This window comes from Cavia porcellus, unplaced genomic scaffold, assembly GCF_034190915.1.
Source record: "Cavia porcellus strain 051 isolate PalLab524CR breed Dunkin Hartley unplaced genomic scaffold, mCavPor4.1 scaffold_6, whole genome shotgun sequence".
In the NCBI taxonomy this organism is placed as follows: Eukaryota; Metazoa; Chordata; class Mammalia; order Rodentia; family Caviidae; genus Cavia; species Cavia porcellus.
Genome location: NW_026947489.1, coordinates 85118070 through 85144563, shown reverse-complemented (window position 1 = coordinate 85144563; position 26494 = coordinate 85118070). Strand labels below are relative to the sequence as shown.

The 26494-nt window shown below is 44.2% G+C and overlaps 1 protein-coding gene across 3 annotated transcripts; it reads left to right on the top strand.

Annotated features, from left to right (window-relative positions):
• The first annotated feature begins 396 nt into the window (after positions 1–396).
• Positions 397–25185, top strand: Pctp (phosphatidylcholine transfer protein). 3 transcript variants are annotated; one of them, XM_013149491.3, is made up of 6 exons: positions 399–621; positions 16599–16713; positions 19212–19291; positions 21630–21801; positions 22612–22679; positions 24072–25185. In XM_013149491.3, the coding sequence occupies exons 1-6, from the start codon at positions 481–483 to the stop codon at positions 24135–24137; spliced, it is 642 nt and encodes a 213-aa protein (XP_013004945.1). In that variant the 5' UTR covers positions 399–480; the 3' UTR covers positions 24138–25185. The 3 variants fall into 3 exon arrangements, with proteins under 3 accessions (XP_063107357.1, XP_013004945.1, XP_003466874.1); XM_003466826.5 differs by having other exon boundaries at positions 400–621; positions 16596–16713; XM_063251287.1 differs by lacking the exon at positions 22612–22679 and having other exon boundaries at positions 397–621; positions 16596–16713.
• Positions 25186–26494: the final 1309 nt, after the last annotated feature.

Genomic DNA, 26494 nt, shown 5'->3' with positions numbered 1-26494 from the left:
GAGTCAGGCTTTTAAATGCATAGTAGGAAGAAGAAAAATTTTACTACACTATAGTTCCACAATCTGAGTCTCGAGATTTTTAAGCTATTGTGCTCTGCCCTTCTCCTGGCCCAAGTCTACCAAAGACTCTTTACATTCTACAAGGTTTGAAGTACAAGACAGCAGAATAGAACGGGCTCCTGAGGAAGTCTTTCCGAATTGAAGTCTGTGTCTTCCTCTTTTCTTCCCCCTGTACATCCCCACTTCCCGCTAGTCGCTTTTTCCTTCTCCTGACCAACTTTTATTTAGTTTTGCCTTTTCCATCTTCCCTGCGCCTGCTCAACTCAGCCTCTCCCACCTCCAGGCCCCGCCTTCCGCTGAAGCCCCGCCTTCTCCCCGTTCCCTGCCAATCACGCCGAGGCCATCTGGTCACCGCCCCCAAGCTCAAGCGGAGGTCTTAGCTGTCTGCACTCAGGGCACAGGGACTCAGGGTGAGACAGGATGGACCCTGTGGCGGGCTGCTTCGCGGAGGAGCAGTTCCGGGAGATCTGCGCCGAGCTGCAGCAGCCGGCTCCAGCTGGGGCTGAGTGGGAGCTGCTGGTGAATGCCTCGGGCGTCAGGATCTACCGGCTGCTGGACCAGGTAAGTGCCAGCCGGTGCAGGGCCGCGGAGTCACCGTCCCAGCGGGGAGGGGCTCCGTGGAGCGCAGGCGCGGGGCCTCCGAGTGACTTTGCCCCCGCAGATGCTGGGGCGTTGAGAGGTCACAAGACCTCAGTCCCAAGCCAGGCCCCGATCCGGAAGTAGTTTGGTAGAAGTTAGTGACACAGTTAAAACGTGGGTCTGCGGATTCCTGAGCTCCCACTCTCGGTGCAAGGGGCGCGGGTCTCCTTCTCCCTAAAGGTGTGGAGGTGCAAGAGAGGGGACATCACGGAAGAGATGTGCAGGCGTGCCCAGAAGGGACTTTCTGTAATCTCTAGTCATTTTAGTGACTTGCTTGTCTTGGCTTTCCAAGTTGCACTGAATAACTTGCTTCTGAAGCTTCAAACAGAAAGATTAACCAAAGTGGAGGGGGAATGGAGTTGCTCAATAAGCAATTCTGCGGTTTTCCTGGAGGCTTTAGGAACCAGGTAGCCCGTCCAGATGGGAGGGGTACACCCCACGCCCAGAGGCCTGTCACCCAGGGTGGTCATCGGCAGCTCTGTGAGATTATAGATGTGTGGGTACTGGGCAGGTTAAAAGTCACCAGGTGACATAAGTGAAAGGAAGTTTCTTGGCAGAGGATCAGCTTATTAAGAATGCTAGAGCTGGGAGGATCCCTGATCCCTCACCTGGTTGACCTCAAGTTCACAGCTGGGTGAAACAACTCTGGGAGGAAGCTGTTGGCAAAGGACCCAGTTAAGCTCCTAGCAGAGCTGGGGTCCAGGACCCCGAGAATATTAGAAAGGGGCTGCTTTTTAAAGCAGTTGCATTTTAATGTACATCAAATACAATATTTTTATATTTCAAGACAAAATAAGCATTTGTGATAGTTAGGAGTTTGCTCATCTGTGGAATAGGAATGAAAACCAGGGTATGCCTTTCATGGAGTTTGTTAGGAGATAAAAGTTAAATTCTCCAGATGTGTAAAAGTCTTCTTTGAGAGAGGTACACCATTCAGCAATGCGCAGGACAGCTCCTTACAACAAAGAATTATCCAGCGCAAAAGTAGAACATGGTCAAGGCTGAGAAGCTCTAAATAGGGGATATTAGTATTCAGGAAGGAACTTCCTCTCTTCAGCATGCACGTGCTCTTTGCTCTGAAGATAGGGCATCCCTGTCCAGTTATGGGGTCCTAGAATATGATAGCTCGAATCCTTATAGATTAATGGGATTGAGTCACTTATAATCCTGGACAAAGCAGACATTGGAGGTGGGGGAACTTTCTTATTTTTTTTTTTTCTATTATGAATTACATTTTGCTTAGCATCCTTAACCTGACTGTCAGTGTGAAATTCTGCTCTAGATTCCTACCACTTGAAGAACATTAATCTGGTGATGATAATTATCAGCCTAAGGATACTTAAAAATTTCGAGGACCTAAAGAAGGTCTAGCAGTCATTCTGTATTTTCACCCATTCTTCCCCAATGCATCTAGAGGAAGACATGTCCCTCTGCTGGGTTTGTGTCCCATGAGGATGACAGACTCTGAAAGCCCGCTGTACACCAGGACCATTGATGAACAAAAAGCTTGCAGCCTGGAGCAGACACAACTTATTTCTATGAAACTTTAACGTGCACATCAGTCAAAATCACATGTTCAGTCAAAATCTCCTCTCTCATGATTCCATCTCCTACCAGCATCATCAGTGCATTGCCAGAAATCGATTTGGACTGCTCAGAAATCCATTTCTTCCCCTCTGCCGCTTCGGTTTCTCAGCACCTCTTACCTAAAATTGCAGCAACTTGTTAACTAGTTTCTTGGCTTTTCACCTCTTTGTTTGCCTACATTCTACACATCAAGCATCTAAGAGGAAGATTGTGATCTTATCTCTGCTCTTTGACTGGTATGATTGATTGCAGAATTGGTAACAGTCATTGTGTCACTAATGTTTGTCCATGCTTCCTGATAATCCAAGCATGGATGCTTTGCAGATACTGACTTACTCAATCCTCACATCAGCCCAATGATGGAGTACCGTAATTGCCACCTTTTTACCTATAGGCAAATGTGTGCGGGAACAGTTAAGGTGGGTGATCAAGATTTGAACTGGGGTCAGAACCCAGGTGTCCAGCTCTCGAGCCTTTCTGAACTGAAGCCAAATGATCCCTGATTGAAAGGCAGAGCTGCTGAGCTCTCAACCCTGCCTTCTAGCTATGACTCTGCTCCTGTTTGCTGGCACCATCTTCTCTTTGTACAGATGAGGAAACTGGGGTTCAGGGAAGATAAGTGACACATTGAAAGTGTGAGATTGAGAGGTGTTGAGAAAGTCCCTATACTCCCCGCTCTTTCACATGCAGACTAATGAAGCTTCCTATATGAAAGGGACCATCTTAGGAAGACTAGGTTCTTCCTTACTGGGAATACAAGAATCCCATTGATTTATATAATTTATTCAGCCTTTATTGAGGGTCACCAACGGGTAAAACTCTGTGTTATGAATTTAAGGTGGTGTGGCTTCCCTTAAGAGTCTGGTGATCATAAAGAAGCAATAAGCCTTGGTTGGACTGATGGACTTTGAGACCAAGGTAGCATTGATGGCTCCTCACTTAGCCTGCTGCACTCAGCAGCAGGTGTGCTTAGCCAAGCAGAGGCTGCTCAGCTCTTGAGGGCTCCTTATTTAAGATCTTGAAACAAGGATGCAGAAAACAAAAAGGGAACAAACAAAAACCAACAGTGAGATACCTGAATGAGGGAGTAACAGAGCTGCAATGACATGTTCTGAAAACATGAGAGCACCTGAAAGAATTCAAAATAGCAAGTAAATTATACCTTAAAAACGTAAAACTGTGTCCTTTTTTCCAGTAGACATAAACAAATCTGAATCCTACTTTTGGATAGATGGATACTTCTGATGTACAAAGCTTTGGGATTTTTTTTTTTTTTTGTCTTTTTATTAAATCATAAACTTGGAGATGTGAGCAGTTTCTTGTTTTCTTTTTTTTTTTTTTTTTTTTTTTGGTATTGGGAATCGAACTCATAACCGTCGTGCTTACCAAGGAGATACTGTGCTGCTGAGCTATATTCTTGGGCAGACGTAAGAAGTTTCTAAGGCTTCTACCCAACACCATCATCTTTTCTTTCACTTCTTTTTTGTTCTTCGCTTACTCTGTTTTCCTTCTCTTTTGTCCTGCCCAAGTCTGGAAAACAGGGATGTGCTTAGTGTCCTGTTTTGCAGATGAAACTAAGATGTGGAATTTTTAAACAAGCCATGTGGCCCTCAGACCTAGTAACCAGCATGTACCTATCTATTTTGATCAACTTACTACCAAATATACAGCTTGCCTGGAGGAAAGAACACATTTTCTCTCCAAGGTTAAGTAGAACTAGTCCAAGCCTACGGTATGCTATTATAAGAAGGAAAATAATTTTGGAGTCAGAGAGTCTCAAGTTTAAAATCTCAGCTCCATTCAACTCTCATTCATTGATTCATTCAGTAGGTAGTAGCCCACTGACTTCTGTGTGTCTGTCTGTATGAGTTCTGGGGTCAGTGGTGAAGTCGGGGGACCCACATGCTGCTTCAGTGGCACTGTGTTTTGTTTTTTGAGACAGCATCATGCTGTGTAGTTCAGGCTATTCTTGAGCTCATTGTGCAGCGCAGGCTGGCTTCAAACTCACAGCGATTCTCCTGTCTCAGCCTCCTGAGTGCTGGGATTACAGGCGTGTACCACCACGTGATACTCATTGATGAGAATAAGCCCCCTAGTGCATGATGACATGTTGGATGAAAAAATGTTGTGTGTGAAGAAAATAAAGTGGGATAAGGGGAAGGAGAGAAGGCATGGCAGGGTAGCCAGGAGTGATGTGATGTGCTTCAGATAAGGAAATCTGAGGAACTCTAGGTTGCAGCATTTTGGTGGAGACGCAAGTAAAGTGTGAGATTGAATCACTCAGGAGAAGTACACTGGGTGATGGATTTCACACTCAAGAGCAGTGGAATGACTTGGGGAGTTGGTAAAGGACCAAGCCGTAGCCTAGGGATTCAAATTTAATTGGTCTAGGCTAGGGCTTTGGTGACCCCTTGGGAAGCTCTTTCTTCACATAGGATTAGGTTATTCTGTTTTTGCTGCTTCCGTGTGTGTTCAAAATTCTTCATAATAAAATGCTTTTAAATAGCAATAAAAGCATCGGAGCTTCCAAGAGGATTTCAGTGTGTGTGTTGGCATTAAAATCAGGAACAAGCCAAGCGCAGAGATGCAGTGTAATCCCAGCATGATGGGGGGCTGAGGCAGGAAAATGGCAAATTTGAGTCTAGTCTGGTGAATTAGGGAGACCTTGTCTCACAAAACAAAGCAAAACAGAACATCAAGATACAGAGTGGGCATGTAGCTCATCGTAAAAACCCAGCGTTCAAGCCTCAGTTCAACAACAGCTAAAGAACGTGCAGTGTTGGTCCTAGGGCCAGGCTGACTGTTTTTCAGGAAGCCAGCCAGCTGACACCACTGGGTGCCCGCTGAAGCCACAGTGCCAGAGGAGGGTGAGACTGGCCTACTTTTTCATTCAGGTCCTCATTTGCAGCACTTGGAGACTGAGACAGGAGGATCGCTGTGAGTTTGAGGCCAGCCTAGGTTATATAGTGAGTTCAAGGCCAGCCTGAACTGCATAGCGAGACCCTGTCTCAAAACAACAGCAACAGCAACAGCAAAAAGGCCCCCCAAATCTAACAATGATAACAGAAGAATAGTTCTGCTCTTTCAGAGTGCTTGGATTGTCTAACTGCCATGCTGTGCAGCAGAGTAGTTCTGACGTGAGCACACACTGGAATCATCCACAGGGTTAGACTTAGGGTTGAGTCCCTGCCCCCAGAGTTACTGATTCACTGGGCTGCATGTGGAGTCTTGAGATTTGCAGTGTGTGTGTGCGCGTACCTGTGTGCATGCATGTTGTGTGTGTGTTTCTCCTTTCACATTACACTGCTAACCAGCTGCTGAGTGATGTTGCCATTGCTGGTCCAGCACCCTGATTTTCAGGCCTCTGGAGTCTCCAGAGCATCTGTTTTGGCACTGGAGGATTCTGACACTGAGAGGCGGAGTCAGAGACGAGAGTTCCCTAGAGACAAGGAGCAGTGGAAAGGGAAAGCAGAGATGGGAAAAGAGCATCTTGGGAGGAAGCCAGTGTCCACTGTAAGACTCGCTCTTCCTGATGGGTGATGGTCTGCTGGGGGTGAGTGTGGTCCCCTGAACAGTGCTGAGGGTTCCCTGGGAGAAGAGTCGCAAGTCACCCAGGGAAGCATTCCTAGTGATCCATAGTCAGCCTAGAAGCAGCTTTGGGCTTTGCTACCATGGCAGTGGCAAGCTGTACCCATCGACCATGAAGTTGGTGCATAGAGCTTCACAGCTTCAGTTTAGAAAAAGTAGGCAAAGGTTTTTAAATTCCAGTGCCAGGTCCTTGACTAAGTGTTCTCATCAAAGGGCTGGGTGAACAGCAGAGCCTTTTCCCAAGGTATACTTACGCCTGTGCTGTTGAGTCACTGAAGTATTCAAAGGCCAGCACAACTGGGAAACTCTGCTGTGATCCAGGGGGGCCAAGAGTAGCCTCAGGAGAGAAGCACGGCTCAGCTCGCCTGAAAACAGATCCACCTATGCAGATGAGAAGCTTTCCCTAGCATCACTGCCACATAGGGTCACAGTCCGATTTGGATCGTGAATTTTTTTTATTTCAAGATGATAGGCCTAATCTTCCTCTTCTCATGTCCTTCTGATTATCTTCCTGATGGATAGGATAGTTACTGAACTCAGGACATTTACTGAGCCATAGTTTACTCTAGTGGTCAAAGTCACCAGTCTGAAAGCTAGGCACCCATGTGTGGCCCACTACCTCTTCCAAGGGACCAGGGGACCAATTCTGCATCCTTTTCCAATTCCTTTAGTCAGGTATAGGTCAGAACCGAGCTCTGCCTCATCTCCCTTCTCTCATGGGTAAAGAGTGCTATGAGAATGATGGTACCAAAGCTTAGGTTTGGTGGAAATCTGTATCTAGTGTGAGTCTAGCTCTGCCTTCTCTCTCACGTGGTCTTTCACCAGACCCTGCCTAGGCATTATAGGATATAGCTATTCATGAAATGAAATTTGGTTCTTATTCAGCCTTGGGAACCCTCTGAGAGGGAAGGTGACTTGTATGAAAAGATCCAGAGTATCTTAGTTACTTTCTTCATTGGTGAGACAGTATACCTGATGCCCAAAATTAAGATAGGAATGGTTTATTTAGCTTACAGTTTGTAGAGATTTCGTTCCCTAATCAACTAAGGACAGCAAAAGCACCAGGAGCAGAAAGGGGTAAGCAAACTTCTCCTCTCTTACATTGTATGGAGGTTGTCTGCCCTAGAGTGGGTGCAGAATTCACACTGCCAGTCCCAGTGCTAGACAGTGACCAGTCACAAACTCTAGATTCAGCTATCTCCAAAAAGACTGCATGAGTCTTTGGGGGACATCTAGACACAAACCATAGCACAGAGATTCTGGATTCTTGGGCACTGTATCTTCCTCATACTTTAGGCAAACTGGGCAGCGAAGCCAAACTGACAGAGGTTCTGGTCTCTGTAAAGTGGCCTTTTCCAGATATTTCTCTGAATGTCTGTAAGCCATAGTTTCCTTGTTTGAAAAATGGGTTTACCCATTTTATCATCACATTATCATAAAATGTTTGAAAAATGGGTTTACCCATTTTATCATCATATTATCATCACATGCTAATCCACGTAAAACACACCATTTAGTACCCAGAGTTAAGTACACACTAGGTATGAGCTAGCAGCTTTATTTTACCCAGCTATCCGTAATCCTTAGGGATGAAACCTATCACCTGTTCTCAGAGAGATCTCAAATATTAAATCAGATTTAGTCAACTGACTTCTTCATCAGGCTTGGCACATTGAAGTATCATCTTCAGCTTTGGTTTCTGCCGTTAGCTCTGTTTGCCTTGGTGTACACTCTGACATTTCATAGCATCTAAATCTCTTCAGTGCTACAGAGTGGCAAGTGTTGGCCAGTTTCCAAAGATGTGTACTGGCAAGGCTTCCTGTACCCCATAGAAATGGAAATCAGCTCTTCTGTGAGAAAAAGTCAGTGAACAAAGGCGCATTCTCAGGATTAGAGACTTGGGGATTCATCAGGGGCCCCATGACTTCCTTGTGTAAATGCAGATGAGTACCACAAAGTGAGCATGCCTTTCTCTAGGTGATGCTGGGTGGATGCAGTCAGGATGTGCAGCATCCACAGGTGGCATCTGCCTTCCTTCTGTCATGTGTGGGAGTTGCAAAGGCCAATTGCGAACATTTTGCTAATTCTCCTGTGTAAGTATATTGGCAGCTCTTTCAGAAATTATTCTGCTTAGGACAAATAAGAATACTACTGTTAGTGTCAGTATTTCTTATTTTACTTGAACTCTGAGAAAGTAATTGAAAATAAATTACACAACTTTTTAAAAATGCACTGAATCACCATTGATAAGAATGGTAACACTTTTATGTTTAGATAAGCTAATGAGAATCCTGTCTCAAAACTTAGTGATATCAATGGCAAATGTCCCAGCCAGGTGTTTTCATTTCCCCTTCCTTCCTTTCTTCTTTTATAAGGTAGAACTAATGATGTTTACTTTAGGATTACTGTGGGTTTCCATAACCAAGCACAGAGCTTGTTGTAGAGCATAGAGCAGTATTTCATAGATATTGGATTCTTGGTTCTTTAGTCTGGATAAATGAGGCCATAATATCTATGTACAGCACATATTAGAATTTAGGATGGGTTGTCTCATTTAATCTTCTTTGTCACTACGTGAAACAGAAATTCTTATTAAACCCACTTTGCAGGTTTGTAGGTAGAGGAACTTGCATTGTATCCGGACTCTAACTTTGAACCTGTGCTGCAAAACCATGCTTCTTTTGTGGCTTCTGGCCATATTATCGGAGGACTCTCGGGCATACTGTATGGGAGGATGTGCCACAGTGCCTTGTGTGTTGAAAGTGGTAATATTCATCCTTACATTGTTGTCTTTCCTCTGATCCTTGTCTGACCCCAGCAGCAGCATCTAAAATATCTCTCTTTTGGGCCTTTGGAGACCTACTGTGCAAACACCAGGCTCGGGTGCAGGGGAATCTCAGTGAGAGGCCCATTCTAGGTGGTCTAACGCTGGAGTGTGGGCTTAGGGAAGCAAAGGAGAATGAATTCCCATCCAGGAGTTGCTACTAACAGCGCCATCCATTGATTCTTGGCAAATCACTGATGCCTTTTATGTAGTGGATCTGTGACCCTTCCTGCTGTGAGATCCTATGGGGTGGACTTTCCTTACCTTAGTCATTAGCTTTAGGTTTGGAACAATGGTTTGGAAAAAATATGCAGAAAGAATAGAGTTAAATAAGGAACCCGGGTTGGGAGTAGAACAGGCAATAGACTCTTTGTCTGTCTGTCCCAATAAGACCTGTCAGACTCAGGCAAGTAATTTCACCTTTCTGAGTTTCATTTCCTCATATAATGGCAATAACCTCGGGTTGCCTATCCACATCTCAGGCTATGTTAATATTTTCACAGGATAATAAATACAACATTGTTTGGAACCTGGTTAGAAAACTAATTGACAGTATTATTGAAGAAATTTATGCTGTGTCAAGGTGATGAAAAAATTTAAATACTGTGATGGCTGAAAAATCACCAAAGACCACACAGTGTAATCTACAAAGCCAAGTAGAAACCTATACCTGATTTCTTCTCATGGTCAGGCATGCATTGGGTTCCATCAAGTTTATATTTTTTTTTTTCTGAGTTATTACTGAAAGGAGACAGTGATTTCTATATTCAAGAATGTGGAGTTCTGTGCACCTCCCTGCAAAATTAAATATCATCCCTCAATTTAATGCCCACAATATCCATTGTCTCTTTCTCCCCCTTGTTGACATTTTGGTCCTGGGTTTCTGTATTGTTTTAATGAATTTATACATAATCACATTTCTTTGTCAATATTGTCATTCTGCTTTAGAGTAATGCCAACAAGCAAATCTGGAATTAGCGAGAGAGACTTAACTCAAAAGGATTATTTCAAGCAGTAGGAGAAGAAACTATTGTGATAGGGAAAATACTTTGTAGTTAAGTCTACAAGCACGTAGAACATTAGGTAAGAGAGTTGTTTGTAGAGAGGAGGAAAAGAAGTTTAAAAGAATCAGATGTGGGGACGTGAGAAGAAACTGTGGCTGGTCAACACTAGACTGCGAATACTTTATCCCACGGCTGGTCTGGTAGGGACTCTAAGAGGACCTGGCTCAAAGGTAGGTATCCAGACTCAGGGCTCTAGAAGCAGAGGAAATGTTCAGCCACATAGGCTAGCAAACTTCACTTTGACTGACCAATTGGACAAACAATTTACCCACTCATTTATGAGGCAAAGAAAGGTACTTGTTCTGGACTTGTCATTCATGAATCTGACTCAAGTCATTTTGGAGAAGAGGATTCTTTGCAGTTAGCTGTGTTTTGAATCAAAAGGGATGGGCACTTTTTTGACCTCCACTGTTTCTCAAGATCCTGAAAATTCAAGTAAAATTCAGCATTGCCAGTTGCTTTTAGTGGTAAGTAATGCCATCAGATATGGGCTGACGAGGTCCCCTCCCTGAAAGAAAGATGGAGACCCCATCTTAGGCCCAAGCAGGTTCTTGACTCATTGTTGCGGGGAAGCATTTCCATCTGTGAGAAGTAGAGTCTGATTTATTAAGCAGAGTCAGAAAGTAAGAGAAATAGAAAAAACTTCTGTTTAAGGAGCTAGAGGAAGTACAACTTTGAATGAGAGGGTCAGACTGGTGCATCAGGAAAAGGGAGTTCCAACTATTATGGAGTTACTGGTGTGGCCTGGGGTCTGGTTGATCATCACTTTAGTTCTGGTTTTCTTGGGTGACTTAGAAGTCCTTATTGTTTAATCTGGTCTCTATGAGATGATTTTTTTTTTTGCTTGGGGTAATCTCAGTTTTTCAGAGACTCTGATGCAATCCTTGATGATCCTGGGAAGTACTGGAAACTTCTGAATGCTCATTGGTAGTGGAATGTCCTGAAAATCTGTTTTCTTGGTGTCCTCAATCTTGACAAGGGATGAGATGAGGTTATACAAAGTATGCTCAATCAGACTGAAACTGGGTACTGTCAGTGTTTCAACAGATACTCCCTAATCATTCACATACTGGTATGCAGAACTGAGCAGGGTCCTGACCCAACCCTTTAAATTAAAGGAGGAAACAAGTCCAAAATGAAGGTCAAGCTTTATTCTGCTTTTACAAACTCCCTAGGAAACTGTAGGCTTAAGAGTCACTCTGTGTGTGTGTCTATGTGTGCCTGTGTGTCTGTGTTTCTGTGTGTGTTGTGTTTGTGTTTACCAAATGCTTTCAAGTACTTGATTTCATTAAGAGAGAATATAATGCCTCTAGTAAGTAACAGGTTAAGAGCTCAGGAATTTGTTTCCCCTTTGTCCTTACAGACTCTCGTAGTAATAGAAAACTTGGCTATTAACAAAGAGAGGTTTAGTTTTTTCTCTTAAATACTGCAGAGGTCTACACTTACTGATGTTAGTTTAGCTGTTCAGTGATGGCAGCAACTCTTCGAGCCTCTCTACTCTGCTCTTTCATGTTTGTTGCCTCTTGATCACAGAATAGTTGCTACAGATGCAAATATCATATCTGCATTCAAAATGGGAGGAATGTGTCACATGGCTGCCACTGCCTGCGTGGGAGATCAGGAAAGTTATCAGCTCTGCACATGGACAGAGTGGCTCCATTAGTAGGGAAGACAGAGTGTGTATACCATGCCAGACTTTCTGTTCCTTCTGGTAATTGCACTCTACATATAATATTGATTAATTTCTTTTTACCACCAACATTAGCCTTTTACTGTTTGAATGGTGGGAGACTAGATGTCTTATAAGCAGAATACTGGAAAATATCCAGTATATTTTGCTTCTAGCTAAAGGAATGGAGCCATTCTTAGAGTAGTTTCTAAAAGGACATTTTGGAAAAGCCAAGAGTACTTTGAAAAACTTATTTGGAGTTATGCATTGAAGTGTTGGTAAGCTTGAGAAAATATCTAAAACAAGTATTACAGAGGATTTACATGTCTAATTTTAAAGAGCTCTTATATATATTAGTAATACAGACCTTGCCCAAGGAGAGCTAAGAATTATGCCTTTACATACCAAACAGTTCATATAAATAGTTTCTTCTTACTGAGACAAAATATCAAACACCTACAGTCTAAAGGAAGAAAGATTTATTTGACTTACATTGTAATCCCATGGAAATGTTATTGGAATTCTAGCAAGTTAATTCTAATCTACCACTTCCAGTGCAATCTATGGAGAGAATAAAGACATTAAGACATATTTATAATTATGGGGGTCAGAGAGTCCTGAGTCCAGCCCATATGAAGGTTCATTGGATCAAAGGCCATGACCCAGGGCCTAAGCTGGGTTTTATTAACTCATGAAGAAGAGGGTGGCTAGAGGATGAGTGACTGTGAGAATGGCTAGAATTACATGAATACTGAGAGCTGGGTAGCCGGAGGTCAGAAACCCCTCTGCAATATACAGAGAGAAGGATGTACAGAAAGATCAATCTGCCTACCACAATTGTGTTAATGTTTCATGTTTTGGAGGCCGGTGCTTCAGTTTCTGATGTGCAAACTTTTGTGCCCTGGGAAGTCATAGCCCCTTATCTGGAGGCTCCAACCCAGTAGACAGCCTTGGAGCACTGAATCTGCATTCTGCTGCGCTCAGCCATTTAGGGAGACACCAAAGTGAGGAACAGCTGTGTCTGGCTTCAGGATCACACGTCAGTACTTCAACCAGTTCTATTCACATTGCGTAGAGCTAATTGAAGGAAAAAGGAAATGGCTTAGCCAGCTCTTATCAGTACATGGAGATAGGGCCAGGTAGAGCCAAAGTGGAGGTAATTGCTTTTTATTCAAGCAGAGTCATTCAAGTGGTCCTCTGCAGTTGGCTGGCTCCAAGCAAGAAATAGCATAGTGGAAAGTTCTGGCAGAGGAAAGCTGCTCAGGTCATGGTGATCAAGAAGCAGAGAGAGAAGGGAGGAGCTGGGGAGGAAGACAAACCCTTCCAGGTGGGCACACCCCCACCAGTGACTCATTGTTCCAACCTGGTTGAACTCCCAACAGCTCCTTCAGCTGTAGATTCCTCAGTAGATTAATCCATAAATGAGCATAGCGCCCGCATGTTCACTCACCTTCCAAAAGCCCAGCCCCTGAACATATGAGTCTCTTGGGGTGTTACAGAAAAACCAATATCAAATCGGATGGAATACTCTGTGCCAAGGAGTTATAAGACAGCTGTTTGTTATGCTAGTGGGACCAAGTCTAAATCATTAGCTAAGAGCCAGCTTTGAGTTCAGTTTAAAGATAGTCTATAAGATAGAAGTAAAAGGCATTACATGATTGGTTACATGGATTGGGTGAAGACATGAACTGTCAGGAAAACTTAACTCTAAATACATTTGCTTACAGGAATTGTTTATCATGGCATAGTAACATCCTGGGAATGAGGGAAGGGGGTTCAAGTGGAGCAAGCAGAGTTAAAAAGTGTCTTTGACTGGGTTACTTCACCCCCACCAAAGCCCTTGAAGCCAGTTAGAAGCCATATATTTTCTTAATTAAGGGAAACACAAGCTGAGAATAGTCAAATTAACCCAGTGCATTATCAGGAGAAAAGCAGCTGAACCCAGACAGTCTAGGCAGTCTGAATTCAGCAGGGGGTTTACAGGGAAGGCAGCAGGAGCAGCGGCAGAGGCTACCATTTGACTTTAACTTGCCTGGAAGTTTGTTACTCTATAACGGTGCCTTTACTAATCATATCATTATGCCGTTACAGGGCACACTCCTAACCCTCTTCCTGTGTTGTCACTAGCATCTGTGGTGTGATCCTTTGCTACTGATGAGAATACATAGTTGGTATATAAAAATATAAACAGACTTAAAACAGTAATATACTTACACTAGAGTTCATCTCCAAAGAAACATCCACTAATGAAATAACTTAGAATTGTGAGTCACCTGTTCTATAGGAGTATGAGTTTTCTAGAAATATTTATTTGCACAAAAAATACCTAGAAAAAGAAGTATTTTTGGAGAATGGCTATGTTTTGTGTGAACTCTCCATAGTCTCAATATACAATTAAGTTAAAAATAAGAATGCAAGGTGTTTGTATTATATTATTTCCATTTGGTCACAAAGAAATATTTATTCACTTTCAAGAAATATTGTATACCAGATACCATCCGCATATATTTGTAGAGTATGGGATTACATGTCATTATAAATTCTTTTTAATATGGTCAAATATTCCTAAAATGAACGTAGATCATTTTGTAAGTGTCAGAATTTTACTTCATTCCTTAAAAGATGAAATAAAAACAAGCGTGTTTGCTGAGAACCTATTTAGAAAGCCAGGGCTTTGACCTGGGCCGGGGCCCGGCTGTTATGCAGGGAGAAGAATATCACATTGATGCAGGAGGAAAGGTGTTACCAGACATTTCACTCTCTGGAGTTCTGGCTTTTCTCAGTCCTGCCATCAAGGGAATGTTTTAAGGAAGTTGTCACAATGGCTCATTCTTCTGCATTCACGCAAATCGAGATGGTTCTATTTTTCTCTTCTTAGCAGGGTTTCTGTTTCTCTTTGCTGTGACATGATCAGGGCTGGGGTCATGAAGGCTGCAGCCACATGTGGGAAGGGAACGAGCCTCGTATAAGAAAGTAGTTGGTCTTTATTTATGCAGATACCAAGAGTTTAGTCATGTAGGCCTGGGGATCGCAATTTCAGCATAAGTAACTCTTCTGTTCGGTGTGCAGACAAAGTGAGACCTCCATGTTTTTCAAGTTGCCCTTTTTGCCTCCCACTAAGACCTTCCTGGAAAACAGGTAGAACTGGACATTGAAAATACCAGCCCCAGTCAGCCTATCCTTCCTTTCTCACCATCACTATTTTCTTGCTCTGTGGCTGGTCTCTGAGGGCAAGTAAAGCGAAGATAGGTGACAGGGGCTGGTGTTCTCATTTCTAGTTTCCCAGGCTGATTATTTTCTATTTAGGTCTTATTTTGGGGGGAAATTTTCTCCTCCAAAGATGGTGTATTAAAACGTGTGCATAACTGTGACCATGTGGTGTATGTTACCTTCCCCATGTTCTCTTAATATATTTTCGGGACCAAGTGGGCAGACAGGAGCAGTATTTACCCTGAGATCTATTATCATATCCCCAAATCAGCCCTTTCTCAGATATCCATGGTGTGGCAGACGAGAACTCCAGAAATGCTAGGTTCCTTGGAAACCCATGATATAAGCGATGTGCTTTTAGAGCTGCAAGATCCTTAAGGATTCAATTTCAGTTTCGCTTTGCATTTCTTGCCAAGAACTGTCACAGACATCTGAGATTCCTAAACTGGGACATGGTTGGTCCTAGATTATAGGAGCTGAGCTGGGGGTCTTCAAAGCTTGAGCATCTCTGAAAGATTCAGCATGTCTGTCCCTTGACTTCATGGGAGTCCCTGTCATGGTTTTGAAGAGCAGGCTTCTTGGAAGCAAGACTTCCTCTGAGAGTTTTGTTTTTATGCATTTGTCTAATGTGCTTTCTTTGCATTTAAACTAATCTTGGAGCCATTGCTTTGCTCTTACCAATCAAGCCTTTAAGCAGAATGGGGGTCAGGAATGGGAAGCTGCCACTGTACACAGGGTGAAACATAGTGGGGCTTATTGGAAACCTGAACCCTCACAGATGAGGATGTGACTTATGAAAACAGCAGTCCCCTCATGAACTTAGAAGACAGAACCTTTTTTTCATCAGTGGAAACTCATGATATTTGAAGTAGATGTTTTTTCCACTTTTTTTGGTCATTTATACACAATCAAAATGATGTCATTGTTGGAACATTCTCTGTCTTGGGGTGAATAAAAAAGAAAAAAAGAGATGTTAGGATTCATTATGCCCCCCCCCCCAGACCTCTAGCTACCTACACCCAGGTTGGCTAATAAGCATCTCAAACTACTTGCCCACAGTAGAATTCTTGATTATCCCCCACAGCCCATCAATTAAGTCTTCTCCAAGTTTCCAGTGTTCGCGAAGGGGTGTCTCATCTGCCTGCCAAAGCAAAACTTTCCAAGTATCCCTGATTCCTTGTTTCCCTTTGCCGTACAGCTAGTCTGCCAGCAATTCTTGTTGGTCTTGATTCCTGTGTCTCCGATGTTTCTCTGTCACTGTCATTATCTCCTTCCTTGAATCACTTTTTTAGGATTCCTTCTGTTTTGCTTGCCATCTGTTTTCTACCAAGCAGCAAAAACCATCTTTCCTAAAATATTAATCAAACACGGATATGCCCAAAGTGTGTGCCTAATCAGAGCTGGTTGTTCCCTTGTCTAACACAGCTCATTAATTTTGAATCACAATGAATAGAATCTTAACCCCTTACCCTGGTTTGAAAAGTCCTTCATGGTAGGTTCCCAAACTCATATAACTTCACCATCTTTCCCATCCAGAGTCCCACACTCCTCATATGTGCTAAGCCATTGATCTGAGAGGCTTCCGTCTTTCAGGAGTGGCTTTCCTTGTCTTCCCACAGCTGCCTTTAGAAGAAGGTGTCCTGGTAAATGTTAGCCCTCATAGAGGCCCTTCCTGCCTGTCTAATGATATAAAGCCCCCCAGGCATCGTTTACATCACCCCTCTAGAATTTACAATAATTGTTCCTAGTACCAGTGTCTACTTCAGAATCAAAGATTCACAAGACCAGAGGTCATTCTTGCTTTGACACAGTTGTGTCACCAAGAACCCAGGCGAGGCCGGTGTTCGTTGTGGCACGGCCCCCATCCTCAGCTGTTTTTCTTTCAGTGTAGAATCCGGCTTTCTCTCAACATTTGCTCCAGTGCAGTGTCTTACTGTCTGTTCTGTTTTCACAGCAGACTGGACTTTATGAGTATAAAGTCTTTGGTATTTTAAAGGACTGCTCCCCGGCTCTGCTCGCAGATGTCTATATGGATTTAGACTACAGAAAACAGTGGGATCAGTATGTTAAAGGTAAGCGATATCTACTTTATGAATGAAAAATTAGAACCTTTTCCTGTTACTTCCAGCCAGTAGAAAAGAACAGATTTCATTTCTGCTATGTTGTGCTTCCTTTTAAATTTTGGCCCAAAAGTCTTTTGAGTGTGGGTCCGACATGCAGCTTAGCTTTTCCTGGCCATTGCTCTTCATGTCCTTTTATAGTATAGTCCTCTGCAGCTCGCCCTTGGGGCTGCTGTGCTATACCTGTGAAGCCGTGTTCTGATCCCATGTGGCAGGGTGGTTATGGAAGGCTCCTTGGAAGAAGTGGCATCCAAGCTTTGAGAGTTGAATCAAAGCTTTCTAAACAGGCAAGCGTGCACATATACAAGGAGGCAGAAAGAGAGAACATGCAGAGTGAGGAGGTGGTTGATTTGAGGGCATCCTAGGTAAAGGGAAGAAGAGAGGGAGCGAGGTCAGGAAAGCAGGAAGCAGTATGTTCACACTGCACCAGCAGTTTGGGGTTGCTGGGTTGGCTGGACCAGCAGAACCAGCCCCAGCTCTTTTGCAGCTTCAGAGTATGGTGCTCTCCTTAGGAACCTGCAGCACGAGGAGGGAGACACCAGGTCCCCCAGGACCTACCAATGTCCTGGTTACAGATCTTAGTCTTCATCCTGTAAGAGCTGCAGCATTGTGAAGGGCATTATTCCAGAGCTCCCCCTGCCACTTAGAGCTGGGTGAATCCTCTGCCATCTAAGTCACAGTGGTGCTGACCTGTGGAACTAGCCACCCATAGAGTCTTTAGTGAGAACGCCTGGCTGCATCCAACAAAAAGTCAACAAAAGACAACATAAGAAATGAGAAAGAGTTTATTGCTTCATGGCATTGGAAAGTCCAGAGCTTATTTCTAAGCTTCCAGGTCAGTTGTTTTTGAATAATTCCATCAAAATGTTTCCTTCTCTGTCTCTAGACTGTTTTCCTCTGTGTTCACCTAGTTCTCACATTCTTTTGTGGTGGCAAAAAACATCTTCTAGAAGATCCAGACTTATATTCTAACTAACCAGATGGTCCCAGAGGAACAAGGATTCCATCGGTGGTAGCCAGCAGGCCAGCATCAGCTCTCGGTACCATGGCTTGTTTCTGGTGGACGTTTGTCATGGTGCTGCATGACTTGTTTTCAGATACCCTCCCTGCAGAGGAGGCATAATGTACTCATTTGTTCAAGGAAGCCAGCTGGTTCCCTGTCCCCATCTGCCCAGCAGCCCCTATGGTATAAGCATAGACTCTGCCAGTGGCTTCAGCACGAAAAAGAGATGTGAGGAGGCAGGCAGCACACAAATCCTTTTTCTTCCGCGACAGCTGAGATATCTGGCTTTCAGGAAGGCGATATCCGAACCTGTGAGCTCTGCTTCCCAGCATAAGCAGCCTATGCGGTGGTATCTGGTGTGTTACGGGTTGCAGGTGCTTTGCAGGAACACCCCTGAGGTGCTTGTTGGTCCACCTGGGAACCTTGTTGATCCACATTAGGCCGAGACCTACTAGGAGTGGCAAATCACACATCAACCAGCTGCAGCATCCCCTGGCATCACTGTGTCCTTGTCTTGCTCATTCTGCAAACCCTAAAATTACGGCAGTCTCAGCCCTGTTTAAACCACAGAGTGGAGAAGCGCATGTTGGAGGGGGCACAGGAGATACCCTGGGAGACAATTGAGGTGCTGGTGCTGGTACAGGAAGGGAGAATCCGTGCTCAGAGTGTAAAAGCACCATCGACCTTTCTTTTCTCTCTCTAGCCCCACATGGCATGAAGGTGCTGGCAAGCCTTCATCCCAGCTGTGATCTGCTTCTGATTTTCTTTCAAAAGCCCGGTTCAGCTTCCACTGCATTTCCTGGGGCCTCTCTTGGTCAAGTCAGCAGGGCTGCTGCTTTTGCTGGAAAGCTTGTGTGTCACTCTGTCCCTTTGTCGCTTCGCCGCCTTCCAGCAGTGCGAGGGAATCATCGTTCAGGAAACTTAGACACTGTAGCGTCGAGTGAAGACAGAGACATGAGAGAGAAGCAAGAAGAAACCCAGCCTTTTTGCAGCTGTGCCAGAGATAGTGCCCTGTGGGGGACCTTTCCCTTCCTACCAGAACCTGCTAGGCTGGGTGATCCTCTCTGTCCTCAGCTCAGCAAGAAGAGCTGAAAGGCAAGAAAGGTCTAAAAAGCACAACTTTTAGTACTCTAGTGACATCTGGTGGTTCCCCGATTCAAAACCCTCTGATTATTTTTTGGTTCTTGACTTTTGTTCCATTGCTTTTCATCCCAGAATGCAGTTCGTGCTGTAGAGTGGACAAGTTGCCAGGATCTTTTATGTTTATAGTGTTTTGCTATTTTCCTGGGCAACACGCTTCCACAGTGAGAGAATCTGCCCAATTTTGTTTAAGAATTCTGATGAATTGGTGGTTGAATCTGTACTACGAGATCATCTTGCTTCAGCTTCTTGCTATTTAAAGCCAAAGACGTTTTTAGATGTACTAATTTCTTTTGTTCCCCTTTAGAAATCTATGAAAAAGAATGCAATGGAGAGACTGTGACGTACTGGGAAGTGAAGTACCCTTTTCCCATGTCCAACAGAGACGTATCCTTTCTGCAAGCCATACCATCTCTCGGGTCTCCCCATGTCTCTGTGCCCTCAGTCTCTGTGCTACTCTCTCAGTGGGGGTGTGATTTTGTACCACGTAGGAATGACCCTGTTTTTAGTTCTTACAGAAGCCTCTGCTGACTGTATGGCTTTCAGAGGCCTCACAGTGCAATTGTTGGGCCACTGTGGACACTAATGGCAGCTCATGCTTTCCAGACAAGTTGTCCAAGCCTGAAAATTCTTGGGTCTTAGAATTGGGAGCCTGGAAGTCATAAAGACTGCTGCTTCAGTTCCCTCAATGCTTAGAGGAAGAATGGGGTGCAGGAGGGGGCAGTTGGAGGTATGGGCAGAACCAATGCAGGACTCAGGACTTGACCACGTCCAGGTAGCCCTTCTGACTTAGCAGACCGTGCAGCGGTTTCTGACTGTTGGCTGCGGTCACTAGGTGTTTATGAAATGAAGCAGCTGGATGAGATGAGGGGAACTTGTCTGGCTGTGAGGAGAACGAGATGATATTCACTGTGAGGTAAAGGAAAAAGACCTGTAAGGAGCACTGTGGAGAAGGAGAGCATTGTCAGTGCTGCGGGGCCACTGGTGGGCACTTGAATGTGATGATCATGGGCTTGGCGGGTGCTGGGAAGACCCTGGCAGCGTGACGATGTGGTTCCTCTCTTTAGGAGTGTGATCGTGTTATTCTTACAGTAACTTTTTGTGTGCTGGTAGTTGAATCCAGGGCCTTCACACTGAGCTACAACCTTAGCTCTTTTAAATATTTTATTTCGAAGTGGTCTCACGAAGGTACCCAGGCTCAAATTTGCAATCCTCCTATCTTAGCCTCCCAGACTTCTGGGACTATACTCAAATGCTACCATGCTCAGCTAGAGTGACTTTTCGATTGCCTTAGTTTTTAAATTTTTTCTAGCATGAAACCCAAAATGCTGTTGTTGGAAAGTATAATTAAATTTTGATCCCCATCCAGCTCTAATATTCTGAGTAGGACTAGACCCAGATCTCAGTTTAAATTCAGGTTCTGTCACTTCTACTGTGTCGCAGGATTTTTAGCAAGCTTATCACTCAGAGTCTCACTTTTATCAACCATCGTGTGGAGACTATTTGTACTGAACTCACGGGTCTTTGTAAGATCAAAATTGATGCTATGTGGTGTTCAAAAATATGGTAAATATTTAAGTAAAAGTTAAAAATTATTGCAGTAAAAGACACATTGCCATTACTGATGTCCTGAATCAATTCAAAATGTTGGAAATCTCTGTCAAATAAAAACACGATGGTATGTGCTCCCTGCCTTGCTTGCTGGATCTGGCACCATGTGACTTCTGGATCTTCGTCAGAGTCAAAACGAGCTCATGCTTGTTTTGGTAAAGGATTTGAAATGATGCAGGATCCTGACACTGCCAGGTCAGCGCGACTAAAGCTACTCAGGAAAGGAATCCAGATGCTTCCAAAGGTGGTGAGAACCCTAAGATCAGTGTGCTCAACGCCAGGAGAGAATTTTGAGGAGGATTAATGGCAATGTGTCTTTTACTGTAATAAATTTTTCAACATTTATTTAAATATTCACTGTATTTTTTTTTATTACATCGCATAGGCATAGAGCATCCATTGCTTATTACACGGAAAGGGCTCAGGAAAGAGTGACTCTTGTTTCTTATGGTGTGATCGTTTTCCTTCCAACAGAGGCACAGACCTAGGGCTGTTCTGTGGATGTTTATGGGGAGGAAACGGCTTTGTCATCCTTAGTAAACCCCTACTGACCAAGAGAGGATGTCTCCCTCGTAAATAACCAGGAGTTCATGTGCCCTGCTAGCGTCACTAGTTGCATCACTGCCGATGTCTCTGCATACACATCTGTCACCAGAGCTTGGGTGAGGACAGGACAAAGCAGAATGGCACCGCTGTCTTTCAAGTACTTCTGCTCAGTCTTTCTCTCAAGCCCCGCCAAGCCTATAGAAAGCGTATCACTCCCTTTTCCTACCTGCAGAGACTGAGTCTCAGAGAGGGTGAGGGACTTGCTCAGGATCACAGTTGACCAGCGAGCAATCCCTTGCCCTCTCCAAGTGCCTTCTGGAGAAAGGAGAAATTGTTTCCTTGTATGATTGGAAGAATGGGTCTTTGCCAGGTAGGTGAGGAGAATCCTAGGTATATGAGGTACCACCTTACAGTGCAGCCTGGGAGGCAAGGCGGGTAAATGAAGGACCAGCAGAAGGGAGCAGATGCGAACTGGGAAGTGCAGTCTCTTCCCTCTGCCTCCTGCTTTCGAGGTGTCCCTGCCCTGTGCAGTGCTGGTGGTGATGTTGAGCCTTGACTGGCAGGGCAGTATGTCTACATCCGGCACCGGCGAGACTTGGATGTAGAAGGGCGGAAGATCTACGTGGTCCTGGCCCAAAGCGTCTCTCTGCCTCAGTTTCCTGAGAAGTCGGGTGTGATCCGAGTAAATCAGTACAAGCAGAGGCTGGCAATTGAAAGTGATGGCCATCAGGGGAGCAAAGGTAAAGCCCGGGGTGCAGGTCAGCAACACAGCTGGGCCCACACTGATGGAGAGGCAGTTAGGTGCACGGAGCTGGTCCCTGGTGGTCAGTGGGTGGGCAGGCACAGGTGCAAAGCAGACAACAGGAGACCCTTAATCCACCCAGGATTGGCTGGAGCAAGAGGGACAGGGCAGACTGGCCCCAGCCCATTCTCTTCTGACTCTTGCTCTGTCCCTGATAAAATCACATCAATAGGAAACCAGAGGGCTGAGACCAGAGGGCTCACAAGTTCTCTTTAGGCTGCCCCCGTGGTCAGAAGCACTGAGCTATGAGTAGGCAAGAGTATGTGGTTTCTGTTCAGTGCAAAACCAGAGACTCGGGAGGCCCTCTGTGCCGTGAGATCTGGCCACTGGGGAGGCAGGTGCGGGCAGAGAGGGGCATGAGGCCAGCTGCTGCCCTGGGTTGAGTGTGTCCTATGTCTTAGGCAAAATCTAAGCCATAGTTCTGATGCTGATACATGCAACTTCTCTGAATCTCTCTTTTATCAATAAAGCGGGCTTCATTTTGCCAGTTCCCAAGGATTATTCGAATAAATAAATAAGCAACTACTTCCCATTGACCAGCACATCTTTAAAAAATAGCAAAGTGTGCATATGGCCATGTTTTTAAAAATGCTTGTCTGTAAACATGGCTCAAGACAGGTCAGCGGAGAGAAGTCCATTGCAACTGTCTCATTTCTGGACCTGGATATGAAGATGCAACATTTGTAGGAGTTTGTTTTCCCTGTGTTTTTCATCTTCTGAATTGTCTTTTTTCTTTCCCTCTCTCCAGTTTTCATGTATCACTTCGATAACCCAGGTGGCCAAATTCCGTCCTGGCTCATTAACTGGGCAGCCAAGGTGAGATATCAGGGGAAGGCAGGGCGGGAGGGGGAGAGGCTTCCCAACATGTTGACTTAGCCCAGAGGCTGTCACACACACTGAAGAGCCACATTGTCGCAGGCAGAATGAGGCTTTTTTATGAAGAGCTTGGTTGAGTGACTTTGGTTTGGGGCTGGGGTTGCCAACACCCAGGATGGAGACAGGGACAAAAGACAGAGAATTGTTAAGTTGGAATGCCAGCTCCTCTCTGCCGGTGGCCCCAGACCTGGCCACAATCACTCTCTGGCACTTCTGGACAATAGACTGCTCCCTGCAGGAATAATCGTACTTTTGGCCCCTGTATGTGCTTATTAAAGGGGAACGCTTGGGGGACAGCCAGACTTAGAGGCAACCAGACATACCCTAGCCTGATGGGAGCCTCTATTTTGTGGTTGTTGTGCCTACTTTTTTTTTTCCTCTGTGGGCAGAAAAAACCACAAGGGCGGCCCAGGTCACTGGAGATCATCTGGGACCCTGACATGATGGGGTATATTCACCATAGGCACAGGTTCATGGGAGAGCAAAAATGCTCATCAGCATGGGAGTTGAAAAAAATGTGATTTTCAATCCTGGCTCTGCTGTTGACTGCTATTTTATTTAGGAAGTCATGAATTTCTCCTTTAAAAAGAAAAACAGAGACAGAAGTTTTCTACTCCATGGAGGAATGTTTGTGAAAAATCTTGTGCTTGGATCAACACTGTTAAATAATGATACCTCCTCTCCTCTGACCCCAAATCCTTTTCTCTAATCCTAGAAACCAAGTCCTTTCTGTTGCTTCTTTGGAAGATCCAAGAACGAGGCAGCTCACATTTCCTGTGCTTGCTTGCTTTTCTTTCTTGCTTTCTTTTCTTTCTTCTTTCTTTCTTTCTTTCTTTCTTTCTTTCTTTCTTTCTTTCTTTCTTTTCTTCTTTCTTTCTTTCTTTCTTTCTTTCTTTCTTTCTTTCTTTCTTTCTTTCTTTCCTTCCTTCCTTCCTTCCTTCCTTCCTTCCTTCCTTCCTTCCTTTCTTTCTTTCTTTCTATTTTGGTACTGAAGATCCAACTCAGGACCTCACACTTTCCAGGGAGGCACTGTGCTTCTGAGCTATATCCCCGGTGTTGTTTTGGATAAACAAAATCTCAGAAAGTTCTCTGTGTTTCATTAGTGAAAGCCGAAATGGAAGGCAGCACCTAACCCTTCCAGATGCCGCGACTTTCCTGTGTTCTGAATCTTGTCTCTCATTATCTGCAACCTCATCCTGGTGAAATCTGTGCAGGGACCCTGCTGACTTTTTTTGTGCTGAAAGCCATCTTTCTGTACCATTGGCTCACCCCAAAGGATCTAGAGTGATCTCCAGGAGGATATCAAAGTGACAGTTTCTTTTTCCTTTGCAGAATGGCATTCCGAACTTCCTGAAAGACATGGTGAAAGCCTGTCAGAACTACCTCAGCCAAACCTAAGAAAGAGCTGGGTTTGGTGCTGCACGTCTGTAATCCTGCATTCTGGGAGGTGGAGGCAGGAGAATTACAAGTTGGAACACAACCTGGGCAACTTAGCAATTTAGTCAGACCCTGTAAGAGTGCTGGGGATATAACTCAGTGCAAAGGCTATAGGTTCAGTCCCCAGTACCACACACAAAAAAACAAAAAACCTAAGAAAGAAAACTGGGAACCGTGCATCCAGGGAATGATGTTTCTCGAAGTGCCACAGTCTACCGAAGCTCAGTCTTCCTTTCACACTTCTGGCTGCTGAGGTCTGCACACCCTACAGCACGTCTCGAAGCCTGGCTCCCTGGAGCCGGGCTCACCCGTCTGCTTGCTTTCCACTCACCCTGCCCCAGCGTCAGCCGTCTCCTTCCACTGCTGAACAGAAAGCGAATTAAGGAAACGTTTGCTTCTTTTTAAAAGGGAAGTCCTCAATAGGAAACAGGCATTGCATGGTGCCATTGCAGGGGGACGGGCAGGTGGTAGACCGCCAACTTGCAAGAGTGGCTGTTCTGGGAAGCTGGCTTCTTCCTAGAAGGTACTTTCTTGCAACCCAGAGGAACTATCCAGAGCTGACATTAGGTGCCTTAAACTGGACACGTACTGATTTGCTTTCTACTTTATTGACTTGAGGAGGCTGGGATTTAAAGGCCTAACCCAGTGAATTTGCCTTCCAGAAGGTTTGGAGATGTTGAAGGGATAATAATTCACAGCCAGGTAGAATTTAATTAGCAGCTTGCACCATTTTTTCCCCTCAGGGATTCTACCTACACTGTCCCAAAAGGACTATCGGCGTCCTCTGCTTTCTCTTGAATTTTGGTAAGGTAAGATGGTCTGTGGCCCAGTGCACACCGTTGGTGATCTCAGGGAAATTTTTAAATTACTATTTGGGTTGGTCTGGACCTTGATTCACATACACAAAGTCAGAGGAAAGGGTTTGTTAAAATGGGATTCTTCAAACTGTATGTTACCTCTCTGGGACGAAAAGTGTGTTTCATGATGAATAAACAGAGACTCACTCTTGTGTGTGGCCTCCTGTCTGCCTTTTTAGTTCTATGAGAGTGAATTAGTTACATCTCTTTTGTTTGCCCTTTTGATGTATGGCCTAACTTGTAGACTTGAACACACAAAGAATTTGGGGCTCACTCATATGCTAGGGTAAATACAAGTTGGTTTGGGTAAAGAATGATACATGTGCTCAAACTAAGATTGAACTCAGTGCTGTTTGGTTTATCTTTGATACTGGTCTGGATTTGGGGGGTAGGGATGCTGCTAAAAGCAACAGAGAAGTCCACATCTGCCCAGGCACATACTAAGGAAAAGAAAATCACATTTTTTTTCAAAATGTCCTGTGCCATTCTATAATTCAGGTTTTCCTTAAAACGTATTATCTGTGCCAGCGACACTAAGGGCATATGGATGGGTAGGATTATGTAAATACCGTCATTCTCCTTACATTTATCTTTAAAATGTCAGTATCAGTAATGTAGCTAGAACTTAACCTTAGGTAAATTAAATTAAAAAGAATCCTCATGTGGTAGAGGATAAGTTGAGGTCTTTTGGAAGTGCAAGCACTGTTGGTTTGTTTGTTTGTTTGTTTATAGTACTGGGGACTGAATTTAGGGATTTTCTTTTGTAAGGCAAATACCCTACCACTGAGCTACATACCCATTCTTTTAAATTTTATTTTGGGACAAAGTCTTTGAAATTACTCGAGCCAGCATTAAACTTGTGATCCTCCTGCCTCAGTCTCCCAAGTAACTGAGATTATAAGTATGCCAGGATTATAGTCTTTGAACAGAAAGTAGATGTGAAATTGTCTTATGCAAACCGTTTGTATAAACAGTATTCAATCATTGGTAAGAACTATGAAAATACTAAGAACAATTTTTAGGTGAGGTACTTAGAAAAAAGATTATAGATACATCATAATTAGTGGAATTTGACTTTGGGGTATTTATGCTTGCCAATTTGGAGTACTATAGGACAATGTAACAGCATTGAAATATGAAGTGCACCTGATCCTTTTTTTTTTTTTTTTTGTCTTTTTCCTTTTTATCGGTACCGGGGATCGAACTCACAACTGCCTGCTTGCAAGGCAGGTACTTATGCCGCTGAGCTAAACCCCCAACCCCTTGCACCTGATTCTTAAGGATACCCATTTCCACTGGGGATGAACCCCAGTTCTTTTCCCATTAAGAACCTGAAAGTGGTAAATATACCCTCTTTTTACAGCTTATTGCTATGTTCAGATTTTCGGTGTCTGGCTTTCAGGTAGCCAGTAAGTGTCTTGTGGATAGAAACATTTGTTGTGTTTTGATTCCTGGCCCCTG